This window comes from Salmo salar, chromosome ssa03 (genome assembly GCF_905237065.1).
Source record: "Salmo salar chromosome ssa03, Ssal_v3.1, whole genome shotgun sequence".
Taxonomy (NCBI): domain Eukaryota; kingdom Metazoa; phylum Chordata; class Actinopteri; order Salmoniformes; family Salmonidae; genus Salmo; species Salmo salar.
This window is the reverse complement of record NC_059444.1, coordinates 55,680,293-55,695,677: the sequence shown is the minus strand read 5'-3', so window position 1 is coordinate 55,695,677 and position 15,385 is coordinate 55,680,293. Positions and strand designations below refer to the sequence as shown.

The 15,385-nt window shown below is 45.7% G+C and overlaps 1 protein-coding gene across 6 annotated transcripts in view; it reads right to left on the bottom strand.

Annotated features, from left to right (window-relative positions):
• LOC106600871 (KAT8 regulatory NSL complex subunit 1) overlaps window positions 1-15,385 on the bottom strand; it is an 83,088-nt gene that overhangs the window by 12,254 nt on the left and 55,449 nt on the right. For 5 of the 6 annotated variants that reach the window (XM_045714965.1, XM_014192607.2, XM_045714967.1 and 2 more), the window contains 3 exons: window positions 2,517-2,658; window positions 1,783-1,875; window positions 1,080-1,180 (listed from right to left, as the gene is read on the bottom strand). In XM_045714965.1, coding sequence (XP_045570921.1) covers window positions 1,080-1,180; window positions 1,783-1,875; window positions 2,517-2,658 — 336 coding nt within the window. The remainder of the gene's footprint in view (window positions 1-1,079; window positions 1,181-1,782; window positions 1,876-2,516; window positions 2,659-15,385) is intronic. The other variant, XM_045714968.1, reaches the window with a different exon arrangement.

Sequence of the window (15,385 nt, the reverse complement as noted above, 5' to 3'; positions counted from 1 at the left end):
CTTGTCACTTATTAAGCATCATTTACTTTAATCAAATATTTCAGTTGTGTATATTATTTATTTTTCATTTGATGAATTTATTCTTTCATTCCAAGTCATCATCTCAGAGCTGCTGCCAATGCTTTCTGACAAAAATCCCTATTTTGTAGTTCCTCAAGGTAAACAAGGCATACTTTTATGACCGCTGAATACCAACTATCAAATCACTTAGATGATGTATTTTCAGGTTGAGAACACGAAGCGACAGCTGCTCTCTATATCCCCTCACAATCACGCATTGTTCTGCCTCTTCTGTAGCAGGCATAAAAGAAACAGAGACCGAACAAGTAGATGTACAATGGATTATGCTCTTTGTGGTTCACTACAATATCGGCCAATTGGAAACTACAACTCCCTACTACATCGAATAGTTCAGGCTGGATCTGATTCATCTCCAGAGAAACTGTGAAATGTGCGCATTGAGCTCACAGAAAAACAGAACAAAATGGAATTCAGATAATTGAACCATTGTCGGTCAACTAGTTTAAAAACCGAAAAAAATAACAGAAATGTTGGTTAATCGCTCAGCTCTAATACATATGGACAATGTAGGTCTACAGACCCATGACATAAGCTGGAGGGAAGGGAGGGACAGTCACTCATCAACATCGCAATACATGAGTCTGTATATTACAACTACTGATTATGTTCATTGTGGATTTATGTTTTGATTGTCCACTGAGTATTTGGTAGGTCTCAATGTAACAGTATGGGAGGAAACGCCCATCCCATTTATCACTATAATGAGTGTGAACACGTATTACTCGGTGACAGAAGGATTATTTAAGTATGACACAAATAACTTCCATTTACAGTTGTGCATTCCACTAGAGGAAAACAACGGCTGCAGCATGAACACATGTGCACAAACCCTGTAGTATGTTTGGGAAGGACAGTGAGCAGCTGCAATTCCCACATGGATCATGTCCCCACCCACCCACCCCTTTGTTCAGACACAGTGGTTGGCATAGAATGGTTGGCATTCCTGCAGGACACACACCAAGTGGACGGGTAAGAGGGTTCATTCGGTTGTGTCGTACCTGTTGATGATCCCGTTGACCTGTCTCCCAGACGTGCACCCTTTCCTCAGGCTCGTTTCCACGGATCCGGGACCCTCCGCCCCACCGTCTGAGCCGCACTCCTGGAACCAAACACAAGGTTGGCACGGATACCATGGAACTCCCCTTCTAAACTCTTCCAACCCACCCTCAACTCCATTCCACTACAGCCTAAGCCCAGAACAGTTGAACAACCTCCTAGTGAATTCCTCGCGCCACAACTGAATGGATAGAAAGGTCAACGGTACTTGGCATGACAAAACAAAGACCACCACTGTTTTGGGACCTCCCCCTCCTCACCCCGAGATAGTAGTCCCTCCTCCCTCCCAAGTCCCGGAGACTGGTTGGGGTTCTGTGGGCGAGTCTTGTTCCCGTCTCTCTATTTTGGGCACAGTGCCAGGGTGCCATCTTGAGCGCTGTCCTCTCTCCCTCCCTCTCCCTTCTCTTTCTCCCCTGAACTGGTAGGGAGGGACCACGCTAAGTGGAAAAGTCGCATTTGCTCTCCCTTTCTCTTTGATACAGTACATCATACGACATTGCTTAAGAGGATGACGTACTAACTGAACTGTGGACATATTCGCCTAAAATTAGGGCATGAATAGGATACGCGAGTTGACGTCTAAGAAATGAAGACACAGGCTTGTTGAGGATCTGATTGGACAGTTACATCGTCAGACTCATTTACCTGCATTACCGGGCAACCAACAGGCTCCGCCTTCACCTCCCCGTCCTCGGGTGACACGTCAAAGAGGGAGGTCTCTGCCAGCATTATGGAACCCTACGAGAGCGCAGATAGGCCAGGGTGAGCTCTTCAGTCCTTCTGATTCATAACACCAGAGGTAACAGTGGCTTTGCACCAAAGTAACTGGTTTTGGTGTAGCCACAGGCAAGGGGCACCATGAACAAGCTGTTGAAGCAATTTGCTATAAATTTAACCAGGAAGGCTAAGATATTCCACTGGGAAATCACGGGGATGGATGGATGGATGGATGGATGAAGTGAGAGAAAGAAAAAGAGGGCGAAGCAGAGGATAAGAGTGGGGAAGAGAGTGAGGGATAAAAGCAGACAGACATGTCAGAGGTATCGAGGTATGCAACATACTCTTGATACGAACAGAATAGCAAAGCGTTCCCACTTTTCTCATCCGTCGTTGAGGTGTGAGCCGAGTTACTTTGAGCGTGGGGTGCGAGAGACATGTTAGGTCACGTGACATGCTTCTACAACCCCCCCCATCTACCAATGACATCATGACTTTCACCAGGTCCGCCCCCTTCCCCTCCACTCTTGGGCTTGTTGCCAGGGCAACCCAGGTGGCTGAGACTGAGGGTGCTGACCATAGAGAAACATTGAATTACTTTAGAAAGAATAATCGTAATCAGAGTTAAGACCCAGGGTTGTATTTATTGCGGTGGTGCTGACCTTGTTGGAGCGGAGCTGACGGTAGATGTCCGTCTGCTGGCGGATGCGGTACTCCAGGTCAGACACGTGGGCCTGCAGCCAGTTCCAGTGGCTGACTATGGAGGCTCTATCCACCGCGTAGCGCCCCTCCGCACGTCTCCATCTGTAGGGCAGAGAGAGAGAGAGAGAGAGAGGAGGACAGGGTCAGAGCAGAGGCAGGAGAGAAGGGGGTGTCCGTGTCAGTGTGAGAGAGAGTGAGAGATTGTGTGTGGGAAGTGTGATTGCTTGTTCGGAGGAAGGTCAGCGAGGGTTCAGAGGTCAGTGACCAGGCCTTTTAGAATGAAGCAAAGGGGCGTCACACAAATAAAACTAATGGGGGAAAAAAGCCTCAAAAACATCCATCTACCTCCATTCACAATGCTAGCCAGAGACTTTCCTAAGCTATCACACACACATACGGGACGGGCACGGTTATTTGTTCGAACGGGCGTCAGTATTCGGTTACTTACAAGTTTATATAAAAAAATTTGTACGTTTGTTTAAAATTGTATTTAATTATCTATGTGACATTGCTACATTCCAGGGCATACCATGTCATTTGAAATTATATTAAAACAACAGGTCTATGAATGCGCCCCATAAAATTTTTTAAAAAAGAGGCACCGGTAGCCTATAGACACTTCACACGTCTAGCTTGTTATTGGTAGGTCAATCAAAGCAGCTTTACAGTCAGAGGCTCCATGTGAAGCAAGAGAAGTGGGAGATTTCTAATCAATGGAAAATCCCCCTCCCTCCAACAAGCAAAGTGCACCACCTGTCCTGAGTCACGCAAACAAGTCCCCATTGAAGTAAAACATTCGGGATATTATTTGAACAGTGAAATCAAATGCCCATGCCTAACACACACACACACACTCCCAGTCCCCCAGTGACCGATGACATTTAGTCTAATTAAATCGGCACTTTCTCTTGGCTCCCCGAGCTGCTCGACTTAGTTTGTTTCTCTTACGTTTCAATAGCAGCGGCAGCAGCACGCCATGTACCTAGTTACAAAACTGTAGCTGGCACCTTTCCACTGAACCCCTTCCCATGTGTTCTACACCTGGGCCTGCACGCCGAGTAGTAGCCGCCCCCTACCCTGAATGTGCTGTGTTCAAGCCAAGAGTTCCACACGATGGAGCTGTGAGCGAAGGACATTTTGGGTCGGAAGACGTCTCTGTGAACTCTGTGAAATGACTCAAGATTACCCTCGATCGCAATCTGTCCCAGGAGGGAGAGCGACGGAGAAACGAGGGTGGGAGGGGGCGACAGGGACAATGAGGGCAAGAAATCAGTGCAATGGGGGTAAGAGAGAGGGTAGGGAAAAGAGATGAACAGAAATGGAAATAGTGAAGGGGCATGTAGAGAGAACGAAAGACAAAAAGAGAGGGCTGCTATGTTCTTTCTATAGAGCCAACGTTACATAACCCACTTTCCTATCAGTCTGGTGAGATGGCTGGAAACCAGTGAGGCCTCTGTTGCTACAGGCCCTCCTCCTCCACCCCCATTTTTCTCCCTCCTCCCTCTCCTCATCTACTCTGGCTGGAATTTAGAGGACAACCTCTCACCACACACTATGTGTACGTCCCAAATGGCACCTTATTCCCCATTTAGTGCACTCATTCTGACCATGGCCCATAGGGCTCTGGTGAAAAGCAGTGAACTACATAGGGGACGGGATGCAATTTGGGACAGGGCCGCTGGTTCAATACTCTCCCAAACACCCACCCCCCCTACAGCTTTCATTCTCACCCTCTTTACAGCTATCAATAATCAATACAGAACAACCGAACAAGGTCACTTTTTGTTTAGAAGGGGCTGTGTTCTGGCGCCCAGAATCTCTTATACAGACACAAAGAGGCTTAAGCCTAGGAGGAAGACGTAGGCCTAGTACAGCAAAAATATGCTGTTTTCAGAATGTGGCCATGTAAAATGTATTTCCAAGTCATACATTCAGGTGAACGCTCCAAAGCGTCGCCTGTCTACACTTGCACGCACACCTTTTCATGACGGCTGGATATAAATACAGCCTTCTCTTCACAGTTCCTCCAGGAAAAAAAAAAAAGACATGATAAAATGATGTGAGAACATGCATGTATACTCCCTCTCTTCATTAGCACACATGCAGACTAAATTAGCACACCACACACACACACACCTACCTGTAGGAAAAGGAAAGTAAGGCAGCCTCCCATTTCCAAGGTTAGTGTGATACAGGAAAATAAGCCTAGAGTGTCACGTGGCCAGTTCCATAAAGGTAGCCAGTGAGCAAAAACATATGGGAGGATTTCAGAAGACTAATCAGCTACTCAGAGATGCTGTATTTTATATTCTGATTAGCAATAAAGCACACATGGACCTATAAACAAGGCCATTGTGAGGAGGGAGGTGATGGGGAACCAAAGACAAGTTATAAGAGAGAAACAATTAACTCTTCCTGTAAAACCAAACAAACACAAATCTGAACCAGGACCCCTGAGTCCACAGTCCATTTTAAATGAAGAGTGCTTTTTTTCTACCCCAAGTCTCTTCTCTTCAATTAAAAAAATTCCACATGGGCTGTGGTGAGTGTGGGGGAGGGGCAGTACGCAATGTACTGTAGTACTGCAGTCAACCAACAGGGGCAGTGAAGGGGCGAGAGAATGAACCATGCGTTGTAGGGCAGAGGGAGGGACAGAGGGAGAATGCTGGGTGTAGTAGGGCTGTGGAGAGGGAGGGACAGAGGGAGAATACTGGGTGTAGTAGGGATGTGGAGAGGGAGGGTGAGCGACAGAGGAAGGGACAGAGGGAGGAGTTTTGGCTGCTGCCTGCCTGCTGCTGAAGCGACACAATGAGTCCCCCGCTCCTGACTGTGATCCACACAGGAACAGGAAGCAGGCATACAGGAAGTAGCCACAATCACATTCTCTCTCTCTCTCTCTCCCTCTCCATCACACAAGACACACAGAGAGAGAGAGAGAGAGAGAGAGAGAGAGAGAGAGAGAGAGAGAGAGAGAGAGAGCGAGCAAGCGGGGGGAGGGAGAGAGAGAGAGAGACCGTCTTGAATGATGCAGAGGTTGCTGGTTCTGCTCGCCCCAAGTCTTAGTGTCGCACTCCTGATGGAAACAATTACACAAAACACTGGTGACCTACTGGTGTAGGGGTTAGTCTCAGTGCAAAAGCACCAGTACAGGGACAACCAATAACACTGACAATCACAGAAACACCCACACAGGAAAACACACAAGTACAATCTCAAAAACAAAACGCCAGGACAGGAGCTCCGACAAGAAGTCTCTCCCACATAAAACACGATGTGTGTGTGTAATAACAACACTCTCACACAGAGGGCATGTGAAGTGCCCCTGCAGACTTCCAGAAACCCCGCCGAGGTTCTTCACCTATAACAAGCCCTTTAAATACCTTTAACATTTATCCACGACTCGTTTCAATACGCGCTCAGAGCCGGCGAGGGCGTCCGGCAAAACAGGCCTCTTCCTCGGACTTTCTGACAATACTGTAATACAATTCTCTGTGTGATGGCCATCAGGAAAACAAGTGCCAATCTCCATCTCTGATATTCACTAAAACACACACTGTGGATTAGTAGCTACCAAACATATACCATTGAGTCACTCGCTTTTCTTTTTTGACTTTTAGCTGACATTCTCGGTTGCGTGCATGCGGTCTGGGACTTGTCTCCCCTCGGCCAGAGAGGAGAGATTAAGTGGCCATGTGCCATCCTCTCTGGTGAGGCTCCCTCTTATAGATCCATCCATCACACACTATCTGCTGCTGCTGTTCATTATCTATCCTGTTGCCTAGTAACTTTATTCTTAGTTATTTGTCCATGTCTACCTCAACTACATCACACATCGACTCGGGTGCTGGCACCCTGGGTATATAGCAAAGTTCTCGTTACTCATTGTGTATTTATTATTACTTTTCTATTATTTCTCCATTTTATTTCTCTGCATTGTTGGGAGAGGGCCCGTAAGTAAGCATTTTACTGTTTGTCTAGATCCGTTGTTTACGAAGCATGTGACAAAAAAAAAAAAAAAAGGATTTTATTTGACACACTTCCTGCGTCTCTGTGAGGCCTGACTTCAGAGACACATACAGAGGGGTCACAGAGCTCTGGGAGGCCGTGTCTGCGTGAAACAAGCCCTGGCGGAAAGATAAGGATAAGGAGTAACGTCAGTAAGGAGTATGGGCTGGCGTTGTGGTAGGAAAGTGTGTGTGACCTTGAAGCGTGGGGTCCTGTCCTCTCACCTGGGGTGAGTCATTCACACTTGTCTCTACTCTGCTCTCACCTAGGAATGGGAGCTGTTTTGCAAGGCCGAGACGATACCAGTATCACGATACTCGTTTTTATTTCCCAATATTTTTACATACAGCAGCTTTTTAAAGGACCAAAGAGTTGATTTGCGTCGCATTTGAATTTTTGGCATGGACAAAATATTGCGATAATGGTAACGCTACAGATCTACTGTTTTGTAGTGTGTGTGTGTGTGTGTGCATGTGCGAGCGCGCGTGTGGCTAGCTGTAGTAGTAATGTCCATAGTAACGGAATGCCAGACCACCAGATGATGGCTAGCTGGTAAACCACAGAGAAATAAAATTGAATCTCATGCTCAATATAGCGCTCAAACATAAACCTAGCCCACCACTCCAACATTAAACCAAATGCCTTATGATTTATGTGAAAATCGAACACTTTGATAAATATTTCAGATATCTTCAGAAGTCAGCCAGAAGCTTACGTCTGTCAGTCAGTAGTACACACACACACACACACACACACACGCAAAAACGAGAAACCCGCCGAACCAGGAAATGAACGCAGCGAGCAGTGAGGCAAAACAAAAACACAGGATATAAAAGGCGGGTGGTAATCGTCATGGTCGCTGAGGTAACAGGGGCCGAACCGTCAAAGGAAATAACATCAGACTATTAAAGGGAATGGAACGAGCGCATGGGGAGAAAAAAATAAATAAATCACCCACCCTTCTTTAAAATACATGAGCATATCTAAATGCCATTAGCAGTGTGGGATGAGCCAGGATCCACATGCTGCTTTTAGCAGCGACAAAAGAGCGAGAGGGAGGGAGGGTGGAGAGAGGAAGAGAAAGCACTTCTTCCAGTCAGCCTGTGTGTGTGTGTGTGTGTGTGTGTGTGTCTACAGGCAGGGTTTAGTGGAGAACAAAGGGTTTGATGTGCTGGGAGAGAGAGAGAAAAAAAAAAACGATCCCGCCCACCTCCCCTGTCACATGACTAGCCTTCATGGCGCAGCATGAAGGCGGGAGTGAAAGAGCAAGGCGAGAGGCGGAGGGAGGGAGTGAGGAGGCGGGAAAAAAAATTGGAGGGAGAGGGGGAGTGAGGAGCCGAGAGAAGAGAAGCTGGTGAAAGAGAAGAGGGCAAGGAATGAAGAAGTCTGGGAAGGGCATTTACAAACCCATTCCATTCCTGCTGGAAAAACACCGGGAGCTAACCAGGGCTCTTCTGAATGGTCCGACTCCAACGCCTTCATTGAGTTTGCAGATGACACGGCGGTGGTAGGCCAGATCACCGATGAGGATGAGGTCAGAGACCTGGCAGTGTTGTGCCAGGACAAGAACCTCTCCCTCAATGTCAGCAAGACAAAAGGAGCTGATCGTGGACTACAGGAAATGAAGGGTAAGAGCACGCCCCCATCCACAGGGCTGTAGTGGAGCAGGTCCAGAGCTTCAAGTTCCTCGCTGTCCACATCACGAAGGAATTAATTATCATGGTCCAAACACACACCAATACAGTCGTGAAAAGGGCATTACAACACTTCTCCCCCTCAGGAGGCTGAAGAAATTTGGCATGGGCCTTCAGATCCTCAAAAAGTAATACAGCTGCAATATTGAGAGTGTCTTGACTGGCTGCATCACCGCTTGGTATGGCAACTGCTTGGCATCCGGCCACAAGGCGCTACATAGGGTAGTGTGTACGGTCCAGTATATCACTGGGGCCGAGCTTCCTGTCACCCAGGACCTCTATACTAGGCAGTGTCAGAGGAAGACCCTAAAAATTGTCAAAGACTCCAGCCACCCAAGTCATAGACTGTTCTCTGTGTTACCGCACTGCAAGCGGTACCGATGCACCAAGTCTGGAACAAACAGGACCCTGAACAGCTTCTACCCCCAAGCCATGAGACTGCTAAATAGTTAGTTAAATAGTTAACCAATAGCTACCCAGATTAACTGCATTGACCCTTTTGACTCATCACATGCGTTGCTTTTACTGTTTGTCTATTCTGTTGCCTAGTCACTTTATCCCTACCTATATGTACATTACTACCTCAATTATCTCGTACCCCTGCATAACGACTCGGTACTGGTAACCCATGTACATAGCCAAGTTATCGTTACTCATTGTGTATTTATTACTCTCTTTGCATTGTTGGGAAGGGCCCGTAACTAAGCATTTCACTGTTAGTCTACACCGGTTGTTTACAAAGCATGTGAAATATACCATTTTATTTGACCAACATGCTAAAAGCACTGACAGGGAAACATAGCTTAAAAAAGGGCAATATATGTGTTTTAAATTAATGATATAGGCCTACAGCCATTGAAACAGTGGTGGGGTGACCTGCTTTGCTGTTTGAATCCCAGATTGCCCCTTCAAAACATGTTTTATAATGAGGTCAGATCAAGGGTGGGCCAATCCTCTACAATGACTTACACGCCTCAGGCCTACATATTCCTCTACTGTATAAAAGTATGTTTAGACCAAGTGATGAAGGATAGTGAGAGCCTTTGATAAAAGCTATTATTAAAGATGAAAGATTTAATAATACCCCATAGTATCAAAAGTGGAATTATGTATTTGGACATTTTTACAAATTCATTCAAATTGAAAAGCTGAAATGTCAGTAAGTATTCAACCTTTTTGTTTTGGCATGCTTAAATAAGTTCAGGAGTGAAACAAGTCACAAAGTTGCAGTTAAGTGTTTAACATGATTTTGGAATGACTACCTCATATCTCAGTACCCCACACATACAGATAATTGTAAGGTCCCCCAGTCGAGCAGTGAATTTCAACCACAAAGACCAGGGAGGTTTTCCAATGCCTCGCAAAGGGTACATATTGGTAGATGGGATAATCTTGATCGTAGGTCATCAATTTTATTTTCCAATGATTGTACGTTGGCCAATAGAATGGATGGCAGTGGGGGTTTACTCGCTCGCCTAAGAATTCTGAGAAGGCGTCCTGACCGCCGACCCCTTTTCTCAGTCTTTTCTTCACGCAAACGGTGGGGATTTGGGCCTGTTCCCAAGAAAGCGGTATATAATTTGCGTCTGACTCGTTAAAGGAAAATGCTTCTTCCAGTTCGAGGTATCGCTGTTCTTATGTGCAGAAGTTATTTTCGGTCGTAGACATTAGCAGCAACATTATGTACAAAATAAGCTCAAAAATAAGTTAAACAACGCTAAAAAACTAACAAAATAGCACAGTTGGTTAGGAGCACGTAAAACGTCAGCCATTCTACAGTTCATGCAGAGTAGGAGAATGGATGATCTCGGCTTGTGTGGTTCCCACTGTGAAGCATGGAGGTGGTGTGATGGTGCTTTGCTGGTGACACTGTCAGTGATTTATTTAGAATTCAAGGCACACTTAATGGCTACCACAGCATTCTGCAGCGATATGCCATCCCATCTGGTGTGCGCTTAGTGGGACTATCATTTGTTTTTCAACAGAATAATGACCCAAAACACACCTCCAGGCTGTGTAAGGGCTATTTGACCAAGGAGAGTGATGGTGCTACATCAGATGACCTGGCCTCCATAGTCACCCGATCTCAACCCAATTGAGATGGTTTGGGATGAGTTGGACCGGAAGAGTGAAGGAAAAGCAGCCAACAAGTGTTCAGCATATGTGGGAACTCCTTCAAGACAGTTGGAAAAGCATTCTTCATGAAGCTGGTTGAGAGAATGCCAAGAATGTGCAAAGCTGTCAAGGCAAATGGTGGCTACTTTGAGGAATCTAAAATATATTTTGATTTGTTTAACAGTTTTTTGGTTACTACATGACTCCATGTAGTACAAATGAAGAAAAACCATTGAATGAGTAGGTGTCCAAACTTTTGACTGGTACTGTATACATTTTTTTGGGGGATGAAAATAAAATGTGTTACTGCTAATAGCCCATACAAATGCATTGAATAACAGATTCATGACATGGAACAACAAATCACCCACAAAAAAAGACCTTTTCTCAGAGATATAAGAAAGATCCCCTATTTTGGGGACAAAACACTACCATTCATTTTTTCAACTGGTAGAGGGGGACCTTCAGATGTCTTGTGAGGCCTGTGGACGTCCTAGAGCAAAACAACCGACATGTATGTGTTCGTGAGTGTGTCACCTTTGCACAGAGTGGCCATTTGTTTGATTGGGCTACACACTAACTGTTCGGATGCTACAGACAGAAGTTGGCAGATCGGCTGTACTGACTTCAGACAAGTCCCAAGACGCTTGTGGGGGGCCATAGAGAAAAAACACCACCATGTCCGTGAGAGTCTTATCTTTCCATAGAGGGGTCATAATATACTGAACAAATATATAAAAGCAACATGCAACAATTTCAAAGATTTTGCAGTTCATAAGGAAAAGCAGTCAATTTAAATAAATTCACTACGCCCTCCCTAATCTATGAATTTCACTTCACTGGAAATACAGATATGCATCTGTTGGATCACATATATACCGTAACAAAAAAGGTAGGGGCGTGGATCAGAAAACCAGTCACTATCTGGTGGGACCACCATTTACCTCATGCAGCGCGACACATCTCCTTCGCATAGAGTTGATCAGGCTGTTGATTTGTGGAATGTTGTCCCACTCCTCTTCAATGGCGGTGCAAAGTTTCTGGATATTGGAAGGAACTGGAACAAGCTGTTGTACACGTCAATCCAGAGCATCCCAAGCATACTCAATGGGTGACATGTCTGGTGAATATGCTGGCCATGGAAGAACTGGGACATTTCCAGCTTTTAGAAATGGCGTACAGAACCTTGCGACACGGGGCCGTGCATTATCATGCTGAAACCCGATGTGATGGCGGTGGATGAACGGCACAGCAATGGGCCCCAGGATCTCATGGTCCCGTGTGGCTCAGTTGGTAGAGCATGGTGTTTGCAATGCCAGGGTTGTGGGTTTGATTCCCACAGGGGACCAGTACGGAGAAAGAAATGTATGAAATGTATGCACTCATTTTAGAGTGGCCTTTTATTGTCCCCAGCACAAAGTACACCTGTGTAATGATCACGCTGTTTAATCAGCTTCTTGATATGTCACACCTGTCAGGTGGATGGATTATTTTGGCAAAGGAGAAATGCTCACTAACAGGGATGTAAACACATTTGTGCACAAAATGAGAAAAATAAACTGTGCGTATACAATGCTCTAGCTCGGTCACCTTTCACTGCAGATGCGGTGGATCGAGACGCATCCCATGCAAACAAACGTCTCTCTAGCTTAAACTGACAGAATTTTATGGGCTTTTTAAAAATGTATTATGCCAATTAGATTTCCGCAGGGCGCGGACATCGACCTTAAGGGGTTAATCCCACTTTGTAACAACAAAACATGGGAAAAAGTCAAGGTGAGTGAATACTTTCTGAAGGCACTGTATATTGTGCGGTTAATAAGACCATCTGTGAATCAGAAGGGGTTTATGTGAGAATGGTAAGCTCTCATGTCCTGCATACCGCAGCTTCTTGCCATTTCAGCTTAGTCTTCTCTACAAGGACAACAATGTCCACAATCGAAATGCAATCCAACAATGGCATTGTCTACATTTCAACAGAAAATTGTCTACATTTTAAAGTGAACAGTGATCATAGTACTAAATTATTTTGACTGGATGTTGATCCACCATGTATAGTATATTAACTCTGTTACACAGCCAGACAGAAGGAACTTTAAAGTAGGCTGGCTTCAAGTTCGCCTGGCTTGCCAATCTGACAGCATGCTCGATTTCTGAAGGGGGCCCTATACACACACAAAAGTACCCTATCCATACACCTCTGCACTCGCACACCCCCAGCCCCCACCATCCCGCTCCACATTTCTGCCTGTAGGCACATTTCCACAGTGTTGCTCCTTTTCATTGGGGAACACATGGTCGGATGCCCGCCCGAACAAGTGACCACTTCACCCCCTCCCCATACTCAATACCCCCCCCCAATACTCTCTATCCCCTCCCACAAACCTTCTCTCCCCTACCCCAGCCTCCATTCTCTCTTCCCCCCACTATTAGCCCACTGGTGTGGGAGATAAGGCAGTAGAACCCAGTAAATAACTCTGGTTGTATGACGATTGCGTACGGACCAGGCCGGCCAGGCTGATAGGCTCCTCTCTGGGTTCCCCGATAACAGACCTGACTCTATAGACACTGAAACAAAACCACCAGCCAACCAAAAACCTGACCTGCGTCCCAAATTACATACTTTTCTCTACATAGTGCACTACTTTTGACGTTAATAGTAGTGCACTATATGGGAATGGGGTGGCATTTGGGACACAACCCTGGACCAGCATATTCCACAGGTTCTAAACTGGGCCGGGTGGGGGAGGAGAGTGGCATCATTCTTGACCTCGCTGCAATGGGGGATCATTGTCTTGCAGAGAGGAGATAAGTCGGGAAGAATAGCAGAATACTGCATTTGGAAGATCTGTAAACAATTGTGGATGTTTTAACTGGGGCACAGACCCAGACAAAACAACAAGGCTTGTTTTCACAACCCTACCAAAAGGTAGGACACATCTGGTTTACATATTTGCTAGGTTCATAACATATAATTCCTTGATTATTCAGTCAATGGTTTTTGCATATGAATTCCTTTATCTGTACACTGTTTTGAGGGCTGAAATCAACCGGAAAATAAAAGATTTGTTATAGAACAAGGTTGAGGATTCCTTCCCATTTGGGGAAGGAGACAGATTTAACCCCCGAAGGTCACATGGCTCCCTGTCTCATCTGCTGTAACCAGGCAGCTGAGGAATGCTGGAACACAGATTTAAAACTGTCATGATTCTGGAATATGTTGTCAGGATTCTGTAATAAACTCAGCAAAAAAAGAAACGTCCTCTCACTGTCAACTGCGCTTATTTTCAGCAAACTTAACACGTGTAAATATTTGTATGAACAAAACAAGACTCAACAACAGGCATAAACTGAACAAGTTCCACAGACATGTGACTAACATAAATGGAATAATGTGTGCCTGAACAAAGGGGGAGTCAAAATCAAAAGTAACAGTCAGTATCTGGTGTGGCCACCAGCTGCATTAAGTACGGCAGTGCATCTCCTCATGGACTGTACCAGATTTGCCAGATCTTGCTGTGAGATGTTACCCCACTCTTCCACCAAGGCACCTGCAAGTTCCCGGACATTTCTGGGGGACAATGGCCCTAGGCCTCACCCTCCGATCCAACAGGTTCCAGATGTGCTCAATGAGATTGAGATCCGGGCTCTTCGCTGGCCATGGCAGAATACTGACATTCCTGTCTTGCAGGAAATCTGCCATACTGCTCGTTCTGTGCGTGGTGGCATTGTCATTCTGGAGGGTCATGTCAGGATGAGCCTGCAGGAAGGGTACCACGAGGGCGGAGGATGTCTTCCCTGTAACGCACAGCATTGAGATTGCCTGCAATGACAAGCTCAGTCCGATGATGCTGTGACACACCGTGATGTCTGGTGAGGACTAGCATCACTACTCTGGACGGTTCTGACTTAGAATGTGGACAACTACAAATACCTAGGTGTCTCCTTCCAGACTCATATTAAACATCTCCAATCCAAAATTAAATTTAGTATCGGCTTCCCATTTCGCAACAAAGCCTCCTTCACTCACGCCGCCAAACATACCCTCGTAAAACTGACTACCCTACCGATCCTCGACTTTGGCGATGTAATTTACAAAATAGCCTCCAACACTACTCAACAAACTGGATGCAGACAATCACAGTGCCATCCGTTTTGTCACCAAAGCCCCATATACAACCCACCACTGTGACCTGTATGTTATCGTCGGCTGGCCCTCGCTACATATTCGTCGCCAGACCCACTGGCTCCAGGTCATCTATAAGTCTTTGCTAGGTAAATCTCCGCCTTAGCTTAGCTCACTGGTTACGATAACACCCACCAGTAGAACAGTAGCACGTTCTCCAGCAGGTATATCTCACTGGTCATCCCAAAAGCGAACACCTGCTTTGGCCACCTTTCCTTCCAGTTCTCTGCTGTCAATGACTGGAACGAATTGCAAAAATCGTTGAAGTCATATCTCCCTCACTAACTTTAAACATCAGCTATCTGAGCAACTAATCGATCGCTGCAGCTGTACACAGCCCATCTGCAAATAGCCCATTCAATCTACCTACCTCATCCCCATATTGTTTTTATTAAGTGTTTTGCACACCAGTATCTCTACTTGCAACATCATCTATACATCTATCACTCGTGTTAATTTGCTAAATTGTAATTACTTCGCTACTATGGCCTACTTATTGCCTTACCTCCTCACGCCATTTGCACACACTGTATATACTTTTTTCCCCTATTTTGTTATTGACTGTACATTTGTTTATTCCATGTGTAACTCTGTGTTGTTGTTTGTGTTGCACTGCTTTGCTTTATATTGGCCAGATCGCAGTTGTAAATGAGAACTTGTTCTCAACTGGCCTACCTGGTTAAATAAAAAGGTGAAAAAAATATATATTTATTTTTTAAAAGCCCTCAGTCCAGCCTCTCTCAGCCTACTGCGGACAGTCTGAGCACTGATGGAGGGAATGTGCCTTCCTGGTGTAACTTGGGCAGTTGTTGTTGCCATTGTGTACCTG